Consider the following 16,344-nt stretch of genomic DNA (forward strand, 5'->3'; position numbering starts at 1 on the left):
CTTGATGCCTCTTCATACTTTGATAAAATAAATCTCTTTAAGCAATTTTAAGATGGTGGTTTTCTTTAAAAAAAAAATCGAAGTTTTCTATTAGCTAGAGAACAACCTTGGGCTGAATGGACAAGTCATGAATGAGGGCCTTCAGGCCAGCAGCCGGCCTGGGATCCAGGGCTGCTCACCACTTATAGGAAGCAGCAGATGCTAAGTGCCCCGGGAGGAGATGAGTTGCTGGCTTGGCTGCTGAACCATGAATATCCTCCCTGACTTATCTTTGGTCACTACCAGATGGTCCAGGGAATGGCAAGGGTGTGACTGTCCAGACGTAGTCCCACAGGACAGAACTCAAGGCCGGGGGGAGCAGGAAGCTTGTAGGATGAGAAGGTTGCTTTCATCTACTTTCCCTGGTAAGCCATAGATTGAGGAGGAATGTCAGAGGCAACCATAGGCATGCGCTGGGCCACAGGGTGGTGATGCTCAGCTGGTTCTGGACGTGGTTCTCCCTGACAGGAGGCAGTGGAGGAACTGGAATCTTCCTCCTTGTTCTTTTCAGACGTACTAGAACCCAGTTTTGATGTTCAGGGCCACCTGGTTTCCTTGCTCTCTTTGAAAGTAGAATATGGCTGTGCCATATTATGAAGAGGATGGCTTAAAGGCTAGAGTCTGTCAACAATAACTGGTGTTTCAATCAAGTTACACATGAGGATCAGAGTTAAGGACCAGGGCTGACCCAATAAGGCACCAGACACTGGGGCAAGCAGAGGAAGCCAGCAAACACATATGTCAAACCCAGCAGCACTGTCAGCTCTGTATGAGGGACACAGCTAAATGACTGAGGTCTCTGACTGCAGGAAGGACTGGGTGCGGGAGCCACGGTGTATCTGTAGGGCGCTTTCTGAGCCATTCCGGGACATGGACCAGCTGTGCAGCCGGTAGTCCCGGCTCCCAGGCTGGGTCAGGCACAGGCCTCTCCACCTTCTTTTCAGTTCACACTGTACCTGAGGGGGGGTGAGGGTGTTAGTGAAGGGTCAGCTTGGAATGTAGGAACTTATGAATCCTCCAAAGACGCATACAGCATGGATGCAACCACTAGGTAGCAAACAGCTGGTGTGGTTTTAGAGCTCCTCTCTAGTAGACACAGGATGAGGGGTCTGGCCCACCCCCTGTCCCTGGTTCCTGGAGAGAAGTAACCCTCAGGCTCCAGAAGGGTATTGGGTGAGTGAGCAGGGAAAGGCAGAACAGAGAGCTGGAGGAGACGGTCAGCCTTTTTGCATGTGAATGCCAGACATCAGCAGGGTACACTAAGGGGCTGGACATGGGAGTGGGGCATAGAAAAGGTACAGACTTATGAGTGAGCCTTATTGGTGAGTCTGGCTAGTATGGAATGTGTCTTGCCTTGGCCCAGCTCCTTGGATCCTGTAGGACCTTCATCAATGTCTTCCCCCTTTAAAGACTCTTGAGTGAAGAAAGTGTTGGGAAGGGACAGGGATGTTGGCTTTGTCAAAGCCTTCCCTAGTGACTAGAAAAGGGGCTGACTCTCAGGTGACAGTCGTATAGAGACAATACGTAGGTTGGGTAGATTCTGAGGATTGGAGGTGCATGGAAGGAGTGGTCACATAAGAAGAACCAGGCTCTCATGCCATCTTGGGACAGTGATGTATCTCTCAATGAGGCCCAGCCCCTCCCACCAACGCCACATCTTCTAGGATCCAGTTCTGGGTTGACGAGTAAGATGCTGACCCTGGGGACTGGAGAGATGGCTCAGCAGTTAAGAGCACTGCCTGCTCTTCCAGAGGTCCTGAGTTCAATTCCCAGCAACCACTTGGTGGCTCAGAGCCATCTCTACTGAGATCTGATGCCTTCTTCTGCCATGCAAGTGTACATGCAGATAGGACACTCACATACAATTAACAAACAAACAAAAACAAACAAACAAGCTGACCGTGATGGGGACATCGTGTGGAGGACAGAGGCTCAATTTGCTGGAGGGACTGGCAGTCTTGCTGAGAGGGGCTTTGGGAAACCAAGTCTGGCCTTGGTTGCGTGGGGGCATAGTTGGCCAGAGGCTGTTGATGGGGCCAACTCCTGACCCAACGTCAGTGCCCAGTTCCAGCTGACAAAGGACTTACCTCACTGTTCAGAAAGCAATATAGAACTGCGACCACCAGGCCCTGGAAAGAGACAGAGTGTCAGAGCTGCCCACAGTTGGTGGCACCCGCAGCACCTCCCACCCTTACCTGGAAGGAACCAACGCATAACTCAAACAGGATCTGGTACGTGGAGGAGATGCCGATGGGGAAGGCAGCAAACACCATGTAGTGGACGCCAAACAGTGGGATTAGCAGCAGTGTGGATTTGGCGAGCCTCCTAGTAGGAGGAGAAGGACAAGATGCCTTGTGTTTCTCCCTCCTCCCGCCTGAGATCAGGAGAGATTTCAGAGGCTAAAGCAGTCAGGGAGCACACAAACGCTTACTCTTCTTGTGCCAATGAACCCTCTTCTCACACTTGGGCAGAATTTTCAGATGTGGACATGTGAGGCTGCTCATGAAGAGGAGATTCTTACAGGGTGTATCGTGTGTCTCACCAGCTCTCAGGGGATTTACTGTCCTTTGTCACGAGTGCCCACTGCTGGACCACACTACTCTTGGACAGATAATTCTGCTGGGGCTGGGTTATTCAAGGACAAAACCTACTAGGAGTGGGACCCTGGATTCCATTCTGAGAACTGGGTGGAGGGACAGCACGTAGCATCCCCAAAACACAGAGGGGGGGTCTTCCATTACTGATACAGGGACCTGTTAATACAGATCATTTTTTTTCTGGAATCTGAGTTATCTCAGCTGAAGATTCCTAGACTTCTACTGAGTTGGAACCACAGCTCAGATTCCAGGCCTTATCAGAATTCTGGAAGAGTTGGGCAATAGCCCAAGAATCTACATTTCTGCCCAGTTCCTAGTGACATCTGCTGTCCTCATCCTGTTCTACGAGCCCTGCACTAGGGACCAGGTATTGAGCTTACCATCCCCAGGTGCCTCCAACTGCTCAGGACTGGGTGCTCATCTGAGGGGAATCTCTCTCTTGGCTTCTTACTATCACTAAGCACACAGCCCATCTCCTCTAGATTCAGCTAGGGAAGGCAGGAGACTCCTCCTGGTTCCTGTTCCTCTTTTTTCCTTTCGTTACCTTCCAACACAGGAGAAAATAAAACAACTTTCTCTCACTTATTTTAAAGGTTTCCTCTTCAAGTCCACACAAGCTAGAGTTATCTCAAAGGAGGGAACCTCAATTGAGGAACCGCCTTCAAACGATCAAGCTGTACGGCATTTTCTAAATTAGTGATCAGTGTGGAGGGGCCAGCCCAGTGGGCGGGGCTACCCCTGGGCTGGTGGTCCCCAGTTCTATAAGAAAGCAGGCTGAGCAAGCCATGAGGAGTAAGCCAGTAACGAGCACCCTCCATGGCTTCTGCATCCAGGATCCTGCCCTGTTTGTGTTCCTGTCCTGACTTCTTTCAATAATGAACAGTGCCTTGTTTTTTGGTCATGGTGTTTCATCACAGCAATAGAAAACCTAAGTAAGACACAGGGTGTGCAAGTTCCAGAGATGTGTGTGTGTGCCTTCCTCCACACGTTGGGTCCTATGGGGCAGGGGATTAAGGGCAGGACTTTTCCTATCTGACAATCTGCACAGAAGCCTGGTCCTTTCTGAGATAGCCATGGTGCACGTGTTAGGTATCTCTACCAACAGAATATCTCTGCAGCTACCGCCTTGCCAGTGAGCACCCTTGAGGCTCTGTGCCTAGCAGGATGGGCCACCAGGCTTCTGAGTGCAATTCCTTTAGTTGAGGTTATAAGGAAGCTGACAGGTCCTGACATTTGCATGACCTATCTACACATCTGTCCCCGGGACAGCCTGTGGGAGAGGAGGTCTTTAGTCCTTCTTTGTTACAACCCAAGGGGTGAAACGTAGCCCTCTGCCCTTTTCATCACCCTGGAAGAGCATAGACAGCATTACCCTATGTAATTGATTCCAAAATAAAAGCATCCATCCCAAGAGCTTCTTAACGAACACTGCCCAGGAGCCCAGAGAAAAGGTCAGAGCAGACACTAAACAGGATTTGCCGAAAATCCAAATTCAATTGAAAGGTGACTAAGAATGGCCGCCCAGCTTTCCAGGGCTGCAGAGGGGGATGCATGAGAACCATTATCTCCTGTCAGGCACCATGGGGCAGCTTATACCTTGTTATGTGTTAGCCCGACAGGTTTCTTCCACTAGGCGAGACTCATTTCTCATATTTGGTGTGCAGCATGACACAACTAAGGCTTAAATGTCCACCAGGCCCTTTCTCTAGTCCTCTGTGCCAGGCACTGAATGTCTTTCAGTTGTTTCTCAAACCCAACAGGCCATTCTATTTTACAGATGAGGAGACAGCACACAGGGAAGGACCCTTTCTGCTTGGCCATGCTGCTGCCTCAGCACCCACGTTGTGTTACATTTTTTTCCTCATGAAAAGCAGCGTGAGTGTGGGTGGCAACTTCCAATTGGCTCAGAGCTGATGACCTGCCAGGGCGATGCGGCTCTTAACCAGCACGGCATCATCTGAGCCCAGGCTCTTGTCCTGTACCAAATACAGCATCACCGAACCGAGTCCAGGCTCCTGAGCTGTACCAAATACAACATCACCGAATTCATGCTCACATCACACCTGAGTTGGGAATCTATGTTTTTCTTTGTGAATTATGGGTAACCTATTGCTTCCCTAGATAATCATAAATTAACTGGTGACACTCATGACCTCGAGTCCTGTGCCCTTCTAAGTGACACACAGCTTGTTAGATTATTGCTAAAGGCAGGTCTAGGCACAAAGTGCCAGCTGTGCTTGCATGGCCCAGCCCCAAGGTGTGGTGGGGAGGACAGACGATATGGAGAACAATGCACAGTCAAAGGGAGATGTCAAACTGCGATATCATAGAAAGGACACACATTTAAGGGACACCCTCACATCATGGCTCTATGCTCGATGGCAAACATGAGAGAATGTTCTTACTTTTACCACCATCATCCCATCAGTGTGGTTTCTTGACCTCTCTGAGTGCTGGGCCAGCAGACTCCAGTGTCAGTGCATGTTGAGCATTAAAGGGACACCTAGGCACCCTGAGGACCTTCTATGGGCTGGCATTGGGCTCTACTCTCCATGAGCTTCTCTGTACATTCCTCATGTTGGACAAGCAGATACTCACTTGTACTGTGACTGGTCATTGCCACCAACATCTGGAGAAGTTAGCTTCTGAAGTAAGATCCTTACAATGCTGATGAAGAGGGCAAAGTTGACCTGCACAGAGACAACAAAGGACTATGTGATCTGTGAGCACCTTTAGATCTTATCCCTCATCACCCATCTATAGGATTTAGCCACCATCTACCCCAGGCACTAGCTCTGCCCACTGCACCAAAGAGGACCTCGTGTGGGCATTGTGGGTACTACTGCATAAGGTTGTGGGTATCTGAGCAGCTGGAGATGGGCAACAGATTATTTTAATCTCCTCCAAGCCTAGAATTCTTCTGATCTTTTCGCCTTGGAGTCCACTCTTCCCTGGGTATTGCCCTGGAGGGGATGGGGCCCTGCAGGAAGGTGGTAGTCATTTGCACACGGTGGCTACCCTCTGCATGGTATGGGTGCACACAAGGAAGGCAGGGCATAGCCTCTCCACAGGCAGCTACTTACTACAATAGAAATTAGAATGGGCATCCGAATGACCCACCAGGGGATGCTGTGGTCGTTCGTGTCCCAGCAACTGTCAGAGAGAAAGAAACTGATGTCAACTCTGACTCCACATACAAACTAGGTTCAGGGTAGGACGGTTTGGGTGATGGCTGACTCTCACAGGAAGAAGCTTGCAGAGCCAACCTCCTCCCTTCTTGGGTCTTATACCCAATTTGCGAACCAGACTAAGATTGCATAGTTGCCTCCAACTAGATCTAATTGCCCCACATGTAGAGTGAAGAGGCTTTCCTGGGTGAGTGAACCTGACAGTCTGCTAGTGGAGAGGTAGCATGGAGTGTAGTTCCAGGGTTGGTTGTCTCAAAGCTACGATGTTAATTCAAGTAACGTGCTCTCATTTGCTCTTGATATCATGAAGGCCCTTTTCTTCCTTCAGAAAACGCATTCCTCCAAATCATATCTCTGTTTTGAAGAATTAAAAATGTGCCTTGAGAGTGACTGAGGTGGTCTTGACTCTCCGTAAGGTTTATCTCCAGCAAAAGTGTGGTTATGCAAGGCTGCAGCTCACAGTGGATGCTGAGTGTTCCAGCAAGGGCAGAGTCTCATGGCCTAGGGCCCCAGCCGGTTTGGCAATGTGACATGCATGGGCAGTTGAGCTGGCTCTGAGACCTCCAAACCACAGAGCGAAGAGTGCCTTCCAGCTGACACTACCTCAGTTGTCAGTCCTGCTTAACCAAGGGTGACTGGGCCAGTGAACCTAGCTGAGGAACAACTGCTGTGGTAAGTGGATGGGGATTCGTTTTTGTTGTCAGTGTAGAGTCACAGACTAAAGAAAAGGATTGGCTTAGACCAACCACTCAGAGTGATGTACTCCCCAGTGGACACTTGATATCCTGGGGTCTTTTGTGAGATACATATAGGCTAGGGGTGCCTGTTACTATCCCTGGGCTCAGAAGTTCTCAGAGAAGGAGCTCACAGAGGCCATCCAGGCAGCCATATAGCCTGATCTCAATGCATTTCCCCCCTGCTTGTTTCTGCTTAGCTCTCTTGGGAACACCAAAGAGTCATGCAGAGTATCACTCATTTCTCCTGGCTTTCCCCATTTTAGCTAAATAAGGTGTGGTTTAACTTTCACCTCTCCTTTGGGCCATCTCCTAAATAGTGAAATGCATAGTGAGTCTTGCCCATGACCATGCACGTGTCTTCAAATCACGGGGTGCTAAATGTTGCCTAGTGTCTTGACTGCCTGCAAGTCTTTTGTCTCTAAGGGTACAAGCTTCCTTAACTCTCAGATATTCAACCAGAACCAGCAGATCTTATTTCACAGGCGTGAATGCACACACAATACTTACCCTGTGTCTTCTAAAGAAAGGCGAGTTGCTATCCATGCACCTATACACACACTGGGGATACCTGCGGAGAGACCCCATCAGATTGGCTCCTGCTCATTAACGAGAAGCAGCTCTCCTGGACCCCTGGCACTCAGGAATCAGAACTTGTAAAGAGTAATTTTCAACCAAAGGACCGCATGGAAGCTCTCACTCAATGTCTTCACCAGTATGTGAAGGTTTGCACTTATACCTCATTAAGCAGGAAGGGCAAATGTGTCCGAAAGCTGAGAATCTGAACAAAGCTGAAGCCTGTCAAAGACAGGGAGGCCAAGTAAGAGGGAGACATGCTCACTGGCCCCATGTTGTCTGAGGGGCTGGGTGTTTTACTCCCTAAGCCATGCAAACTTTCATCCCTTCCTGCTCTGGAAAGGGCTGGCTCCTGGCAGCAGGTAGCCGTGCCATCTGCCTGCTCCTCTGACTTTTCATTGCTCATATGAGCTGACTGGGAAAAGGGAGAGGAACAATTATTCTGCTACTCATTTGAGGTAAAGGGGGTGTGAACAGAAGTCGAATTCTAAAGGATTTTAAAACCAGCTCCTTGGTTGACATCGATGGAACCCTCCAAGGCACCCAAGGTGACCAGGGAGTATGGCCCCGGAGTAGGGTTTTGAGCAGAAACCTACATATTTTGGTGAAACGAGATGGCAATCAAGACGGAGAATATGAAGGCCCTTACCCCATCCAATAAGAAGGTAGGCCAGGAAACACCTGCTGGGAGGAAGGATGGCTACCAGGAGGGTGTGCAGGTAGAGACCCTCCACCAGGAGCCAGTAGAAGTTCGCCATGATGCAGTACTGGAAGAATACCAGGCTGAGCTTGCAGCCAACCTGGAACCAGAGACAGCGAGAGAACGTGCCAGTTGGTAAAAATAGTTATGGTAGGCAGGGCAGCTCTCTGTTTGGATAAGTTGTAAAGCAAAGCCAGTGCGCTGACTTGGACGGACATTGTTAATATCTTGGCCCAGCAGAGGCCAAAAATGTGCTATACTGAGGCACGGCCCTTTGTATATACAATGCCAGGGACCATCTGCAGGAAGCCTCTGATCCTTGAAGCGAGAAGTGTAGGCAGGGAGTTCCTGGGAGCCAGTTGTTGGCCACCTTCCTGGACCCAGGCTCAGACATTCCTCCTCCTCCTCCTCCTTCTCCTCTTCCTCCTCCTCTTCCTCCTCCTCTCCTCCTCCTCCCCCTCCTCCTCCTCTTCCTCCCCCTCCCCCTCTTCCTCCTCCCTTCCTCCTCCTCCTCCTCCTCCTCCTCCTCCTCCTCCTCTTCCTCCTCCTCCTCCTCCTCCTCCTCTTCCTCTTCCTCCTCCTCCTTCCCTTCCTCCTCCTCTTCTCCTCCTCCCTTCCTCCTCCTTCCTCCTCCTCCTCCTCCTCCTCTTCCTCCTCCTCCTCCTTCTCCCTCTCCCTCAATCCTCCTTTCTTCTGTGTTACTCCTGGCCCCTCTGCCATGTCTTTACCTCAGTATTTTCTCCACTGCCCACCCAAGGGGCTCCCTCTCTCCAGAGCATGCAGTAGAAGAGAGCCCGTGCTGCTAAAGTGACAACAGGATACCTGTTTTAGGGCTTCTATTGCTGTGATGAAACACCATGACCAAAAGCAGTTTAAGGAGGAAAGGGTTTATTTTATCTTATGACTCTCAAGTCACACTTCCTCACTGAGGGAAGTCAAGGCTGGAACCTGGTTCTAGGAACCAAAGCAGAAGCCACAGGGAGTGCTGCTTAATGGCTTGCTCCTCATGGTTTCCTCAGCCAGGGAGCCAGACCCTTTCACAACAGTCATCAATCAAGAAAATGCTGGCAGGCCAATCTGGTATTTCCTCAACTGAGGTTTTCCTCAACTGAGGTTTTCACTTGCCCAATGAGTCTAGCTCATGTCGAGTTGGCATAAAAGTAGCCAGAACAATGCGGTGGACACTGAGGTACTTGCAGGGGCACTGCCCAGGATACCTGGGAGGCTGTCAGTGTCTGGATGCTGGGGGAAGTGAAGGCTCTGCCCAGTGAACCTGCAGTTCCCTGGCATCAACCCCTGTGTCTGAACAAAGGATTAACATTGGAGAAGGTTGGCAGACCATGATCATTTCCTTAAGAGATGGTAGAGGTTTGGGGAGAAAAAACAACGGGCCAAAGTTAGATTCCTAGACTTGAAAATAAAAATGACAGCCTTTAATTTAATATGTTGTTTTCCCTTCCTTGAAGATCATTTTAAAACTCCTAGGAAAAACAGTTCATTTGCTGTATTTCTCTTGTTTTACACTTTGTTTCCAACTCTTATTTCTCAAAATTTAAATACCTACTCTTACAATCTTTTTCATGTATGTCCATGCATTGTACCCACCTCACATACAGATATAACTTTGTACTCACCCATAGCACATGTGTAAATATGTATATCACACATATATGAACATATGTATGACATAGTCACATATATGAATATTTTGCATGTATTGAATATATACCCATCCTATAAATAAAGCATATCCATCCCACATATGGTATCTCGTATCCATAACACAAGGCTCTCCACACATGTCTATTTACTCCATGTATCTGTAGGTGTGCATATTCACACACAGGTAAATGAGAACGGAGTTGAAAGTGATCTTCTTTTTTTCCTATAGAAACAGCAATTTCCCAACTACACACAGAGTTGGAATCCTGACTTATTAAATACTTGGTCATATAAAAGGAGACTAAAGGTTTAAATATCCTGATTACATATTTCACATCACACACAGGAAACGTGGGAAGCTATCCAGAGGGCCTACGTGTCTTTGAGGGGCTTGACCTCGACATGCTGAATCTACCCATTGCCCAGCATCTTGCACATAGCTACAGTCTTAAGCTCTGGTGCCTCCTTTTTCTCCAAATGAAAGTAAGGCACAGAATGATTCCTGTTTCCAGGAATAGTCAGACACAAGAGACTTCCTACTAGTGTAGTCTCCTCCATCAGTGAGGAGTCCCACAGCTTCTGATCTTAGCATGGGACCCTGCACGTAAATGCCCCAACAACCCAGTCCTGAAGACCAGCAAACAATGATCTACAATTTTGTAACTTGTTATCACTCATTGGGGTAGCGAGGGAAACAAATCACAAATTCCCCTGAGAGATGAATCTGGTAGGGGATAACCTGTTTATACATATCTCACCTTTTCGACACTCGATAAAGACTGTCCTACGCTAGAACACAAAATGAGTAAATTACAAGTGCATTAAAGGCATAAATTAACAAAACTGAGGACAAACGTCTCTTAATAAAAACAGGAAATCTGAAACCCAAACAAATACAATGCCAAAAGGCTAGGAGACAATTTTGAGCATACAAAAATGCTGAAAAATTCTATGAAGTAGAAGAGCACCAAGGTGCAACTGACAAGTGGTGAATCTGGAAACATATTTGCAGCAGAAATATAACAGGATCCTTTCAGTAGACAACAATACAGACAGACTTGTCAAGGAAAGGTAAGACCATGTTTTGGGAGGCAGAGAAATCCCAGAAGGATGGCTGCTCTTGGCAGTATCTTTGATAGGGATACTGGGCACCAAGAAGAGAGCTTTATGTCTCAGTCCTTCCGGTGCCTCTCAAAAAGCAATCAATTAATTTGCTTACAGTTTAAAAATACATCTTCCCTTTGCATGGCACTAGCCCCAGGCGATGGTATGAGGAGGGGTTTTGATGGGTGATGAGGTCATAAGGTGGAGCTAGGAGATGAGGATGTGGTTGAGAAGTGGGTTGTTTCTGACATGCATGAGATGCCAAAATGGCAGTGCTTTGGTCCTGGAGCTTTGGCTTCCAGAAGAGTAAGAAGTGATGTCTGAGCTGTTATGTCTGCTCACTGTGAGTTCCACCTTATAGGAACAGCAACACATCCGTGTGTGGAAGAGAATACCAGGCGATATAACAGCAATGGGCAAAACCAAGACGGTGCCTATGCGGGGGAACTGGTCAGATGAATCGTGCTGCACCATGTGGTGGTCATGACGTGACGTGGATGACAGTCAATAGGGTATGGCTGACTTGAGGGCATCTATTATAGAAGAATGTGCAGAAGGATGCTTGTGAGAATCCCATGTCCTTGTCAAATGGCACGAGAAATGCTGCTTCTCATTTCTGTCCCTTAGTTCATTGGTAACAAGTGTGATCTGTGAGGATCAGAGGCCTGAGCAACATGGAATCCTCTTCTGACCTCTCCTTCCACAACATTGTTCATAGAACCACATAACACTGGTGTGTGTGTGTGTGTGTGTGTGTGTGTGTGTGTGTGTGTGTGTGTGTGTGTAGGGTTGTCTGCTGCTGCCCTTCTAGGTTGGTGCAAGGACACCAGGGAAGGATTAACAGGCCCAGACAGATTATTAGCAGAATCCTGAGAGACCAAAGCTCTGTCTGGGACTCTGTTTGAGTATATACACAAGTGCATATTCATGTGCTTGTGTGCACTTGCATATGTGCACAAGACATACTTGGGATGTATATACACATGTGTCTGACAATGTTTTGCATAGGTGCATTTTGTAAATGTGTAAAAAAATCTGTTCACACACAGATTTTTATGTATGCTCTGCACATGTATGTGGGCAAAGTCATTCAATGTTTCTCCTCTTTTTCTTCTTCCATTCTGACATTAGCTGTGTGGGATGACGACCCATAGCCAAACTTCCAGCCTGGACTTTTGGCCTGCTATCCCCTAGTTTCCCCTAGACACTTAGTAGTCAAATGGAGCCTGGTTCTGTCTAGGTGGCTGTCTGGGACTTGATGTAGTGTTTGGGACTGTGGCTTATCCACTGCCCTCATCCAGACAGATGGAACTCAGGATTCTTAGAATCTGCAGACCTCTAGAGAAATCTGTTCAGATCTCCAGTGATAAACTGCTCTGCTGCATGCACGCTGCCCAGAAGTTGAGGAACCTGTGTAGCCTCTGGCCACATGGAAGAGTTGTTCTGCCAGCCTTCCCTGGCCAGAAAGAGGCCTCTTCATGTGTGGAATCATTCTGCTGCCTGGAAAAAGCAATTTGTCACATCGTGGGGAGCATTTCTGGTGGGTTGCGAGTAATGTTGGTTTAGCAAAATACATCCAGGAATAAAATGGAAAAAATGGAGTTGGAAGGAGAAAGGTTTCCCGTTACTCATTCTGCAGTCTGACTCTATTTTGCTAATGTGCTCATAACTTTATCATTCTCCAGACAGCACTGTCTTTTTCACCCTCTCTCCCCTCCATGCTGGGCTCTGGCTTTCTTCTTTGGCTCTGTCTTTGCACCTTGTCCTCCTGACTGCCTTCTCTGTGTTGGAATCCCAGGACCTTCAGGTATTGGGGCACAGCTGGATCCTCTATTCCCCCAGAGAAGCTTGGGGAACAGGCTGGGAGAACCTGTCCATATTTTCAGCCCTCACCCCCAGCCCTTGGCACTAGCCTGGGTATGCTGGCTGGTGTCTGACCTTTGGGGAGTAGCACGAACTTAGGGTGGATCTTCAGCACCTTGGAAAAACTGCAGGAATTCCTCAGCCCAGTCCCACCATTTGTGATGCAGGCTAAATCCTAGTTCAGCAAACACTCACAGCAGTGCTAGAAGGAATTCAACACTGCAGTATTAGGTGGGGATTCCCCTGAAGGTTCTGACAACATGGAGAGGGTGGGGAGGGTGGTGCCACTGCTCTACCCTTTTCTACTTCAGGGCTGCCTTCTCTCTGCTCCTCCACATGAAGGGTTCAGGTTTTTGGGGTCTCATTGATGTAGACTTAAGCAGGGATGTTTCAGATAGAGGTGGGTACTGGGTGTCTCTGAGGATCAGTTTCTTTAAGAAGAAGCTAAGGAATCAAAACCACAAAGGGCAGCTCTGGGCACTGATCTGCAACACCTCACTGTTCACCTCTGATAATCACGTGCTAATACCCTCATCTCAGGACAAAAGCTTCAGAGACAGCAAGGTATGCCCAGGGGCAGACTTTTCCAGGTGGTGGATCCTGTTTTCAGCTTTGCTATTGTAACAGGTGTTTTTTAAAGCCCACCTCTATATCATGAGTCTGGAGAATGCGCTTACCTGCAGGTGGACGGTGAGGGCTAGACACAGCTGACATGCTACACAGCTACAAGGCACTATGCCGTGTCAAAACTAAACTAACTAAACTCTCTTCAGGCCAAACTGGATGTTAGCAGATAAACCTACTCACATTCAGCAGGGGTAGGGAGGGTGGGGGCAGTTCAGTGTCCAGTTACTGAGACCCCAGAGCAGGAACTACACCGAGTTCCCAAAGGTGGAGCAGTATATGCTAGTGGAGAAAACCCTGGGAAGACTTACATGTAGAAGGCTCTCAAATACCTGTCCAACTGACTTGAGTAGTAGTACATCACCACTCTTATCCCTGCAAGCAGAGCCAAGGCAGAAGGGCTAGGCACACGAGAGAACCCATGCTGCACTGCAAAAACTAATCATCGCCTTGTGTGTTCTTGCATCAAAGTTATACCGAGTGCACTTCCCACTGCCATTGCCTGCGGTTTATATAACCATGGGAGTTGGTCATCTCTAGGAAATGGGTAAAGGGACTCCTTGGAATCTGGAAGATTTAGACTAACATGTATGCTCATCTACAAAAGGATTTCTTACCTGCTGCTGCTGCATTCATTTCAGCATTGGTCACCAGGGCCTAGTGCCTCTCAATTTCCCAACCCCACCCGGTGGCTAGACACCAGTCAGCCTTCTTGTGGACCCCCTGGTCTTGCCTGCAGACACAGGCCTGAACCCATGCAGCCTCTTCCCATTGCTCAGGCATGAGAAGGACTATGATCCTGCTTGCTGCCCCTTTGAGAGCGGAGAGGTTGGTAGGTACTAGGGTCTCCCCCATGTACTGTGATTTTGCCCTCAGGACAGTCTTACCCAGGAGCCCGGCTGGTCGTGGCAGCGCAGTGTACCTGAGCTGGAGTAGAGCACACTGTCCTTGACCAGCACAGAGATGGCTCTCAGCATGAAGGAGAAGAACAGATTCAGGTGGATGTAGTTCCTTGTGCAGTGCAGCTTCCTGAAGGGGCAGAGTCAGAAATTGACATTTAATTATCACTTACGGCGTTTCTTCTCATGAAATTTACCGTTTATCTTACTTCAATTATCCCAGTAGCGTTTTTTGTTTGTTTCCATCTCTTGGCAAATGGGTTCTTCTTTTATTTCAGATTGCTTCCTTAGGTTGGAGCTCTATATAATGCGAAAGCCACACGAAAGCTGCAGTCAACTGTGTCTGTTCCCCCATGTTTCAGGACACAGGCTGTGTAGCTGAATGTGGGTGCCCCATTATTTCTGTCTCCTGTTGTAGCCTGTGGTCTTCATTCTCAGGTGCTTCTATTCTGAGACAGAGCCACAGCCATGACCTTACCCATTTCTCAGCTGAAACTTGGCCTCAAATGTACAACTCTGATGTATAACTTTCTGAATTAGGTAGGAAACTGCCTTCTGTACAAGTTAACTTTCTCCTCTTTATATCGACACCAAGGGTACAGTTTGATGCCTTCCACTGATCCCCTTTCCTGGCCACATAGGTGTTGACTTGCTCTTTGGCTCTCTCATGGTCCTGGACCTGGGTGAGCCAATCGTTGGCTGTGAGCTATGTGAACAAATGAGACTGAAATATGGCCAAACGTGGGTTGATTTAAAATTTTATGTATTTTAATTAATCTAAAGTTAAAAGCACGAGCAGCATGGACTACTTTTCTTTTGTACATTGTATTCTTCTCTTGAATTAATATATTCAATATATGTATTGTGTGTATGTTATGTGTGCTAAGGCAGTGTCAGGTATATGTATTGTGTGTGTGTTTTAATGTGCACTATGGCAGTGTCATAGTGCAATACCCCTTAGTATTACACACAAATGAGACACTGATAGAGGTTAATAGATAATTCAATTACAATTTTTTTCTTTTCTGTGCACAAACAGAACATATGTTAATATGTCAATGTTTTTGGAGACTGAATGAGTTCTAGTGAAACTTGCAAAAATATCATATTCAATTACTTATGGAAATAAGCTATTTTAGTTGTAAGTGTTTTTTACTTTACAAAGTAAGTGTAGGTGAGGCTTAGAACTTAAAGTGAAGGCACACTACTGACACAGCAGCACCTGTGTGGATATGGTTAGGTGAGGATATGTCATGAACAGCAGACGCCGTTTTCTGCGGTGGAGGAGAGATTCTGTTGAATTTGACAAGAATATCCAAAAGGTAGTCACCTGAAATTAGAATTAGAATCCCAACAAAGGAGCCAGTGAAAACAGTGGAATGGGGCCCTTGTCCAGCACTTCCAAGAAACCCTGAAACCTGGCAAAACTACTCAAACTAATCCTGTTGGAACTCTGGAAAATAGTCGAGTTGATAGCTATGTGGTCCCTGATCCCAAGTGAGCACACTTTAGGTCAGCCTTGCCTTGTCCAAGGGTACATGCCCAGCTTAGCACTGTCCTGGACTATAGCTCATGTTTGCTGTGTGGTCTCAGGAATTACCTACAAATACAAGACAATTTTTCTTAAACCTCTAATTTCATTAAACGGGTGCGACCTTCCAGAACATACTCAGATTGAGCAGCAGCTGTGATGAAAGTCACATAGTTTTTGGATGCTGCCTAAGGCCAACATTAACAGTTCAGTCAAATGACAGACATTCTGGAGCCTGAGAAGAAAGGCTGAGGAGAGGCTCTCCGGGAAAGCAGGATTCTGAAAAGCTCTCATATATACAGAGGAACTTAGAAACCTGCATACATGCTGTAGGCAGGTTATAGGCTCCAAAAGAGCTTTTACTGTTCTTTGGCATGAGCAAAATGAAGTTAAGGCAGAGTGATAAACAGCTTGTCTAAGCCTTGGAGGAGTACTTCTAACACAGCCAGACTCCCCATATAGAAAATATATGTTTTCTTTTCTTCCCGTGTTTCTCCTGACTGCAGATGTCTAAGGACATCTCTATCAGTAAGAAATTTACTGCTAGCTAACTGTATATAGGTTTTGGAGACCAACAGGGGCAATACAATTTCTATAAAATAGAAAGTTTAGAAAAGTTACTAAATAAATGATTACAAGCTAGGCCTAGTAGCACAGAGCTGCCATACCAGCTACTCAGAGGTATGAAACATGAAGGTTGTAAATTCAGGATTTGCCTGGGACCAAGAGGGATTTCAGGGCTAACCTGGGTATTTCAGAGAGACCCTGCCTCACAATAAAAGTAAAGTAAAGAGTTGGGTTGTACCTCAGTGATAGACTGCTTGTCT

At 47.4% G+C, this 16,344-nt stretch overlaps 1 protein-coding gene and 1 gene segment (V, D, J or C); both read right to left on the minus strand.

Annotated features, from left to right (window-relative positions):
- Window positions 1-16,344, minus strand: part of LOC116905410 — a 978,601-nt gene that overhangs the window by 280,357 nt on the left and 681,900 nt on the right.
- Vipr2 (vasoactive intestinal peptide receptor 2) overlaps window positions 720-16,344 on the minus strand; it is a 65,235-nt gene continuing 49,610 nt past the window's right edge. Inside the window, exons 6-13 of the mRNA XM_032908373.1 lie at window positions 13,975-14,116; window positions 7,784-7,934; window positions 7,069-7,129; window positions 5,720-5,789; window positions 5,235-5,326; window positions 2,235-2,364; window positions 2,127-2,168; window positions 720-995 (exon numbers count right to left, since the gene is read on the minus strand). Of these exons, the coding sequence (XP_032764264.1) occupies window positions 822-995; window positions 2,127-2,168; window positions 2,235-2,364; window positions 5,235-5,326; window positions 5,720-5,789; window positions 7,069-7,129; window positions 7,784-7,934; window positions 13,975-14,116 (862 nt within the window). The 3' untranslated portion in view covers window positions 720-821. The remainder of the gene's footprint in view (window positions 996-2,126; window positions 2,169-2,234; window positions 2,365-5,234; window positions 5,327-5,719; window positions 5,790-7,068; window positions 7,130-7,783; window positions 7,935-13,974; window positions 14,117-16,344) is intronic.

This window comes from Rattus rattus, chromosome 7 (genome assembly GCF_011064425.1).
Source record: "Rattus rattus isolate New Zealand chromosome 7, Rrattus_CSIRO_v1, whole genome shotgun sequence".
Lineage (NCBI taxonomy): Eukaryota > Metazoa > Chordata > Mammalia > Rodentia > Muridae > Rattus > Rattus rattus.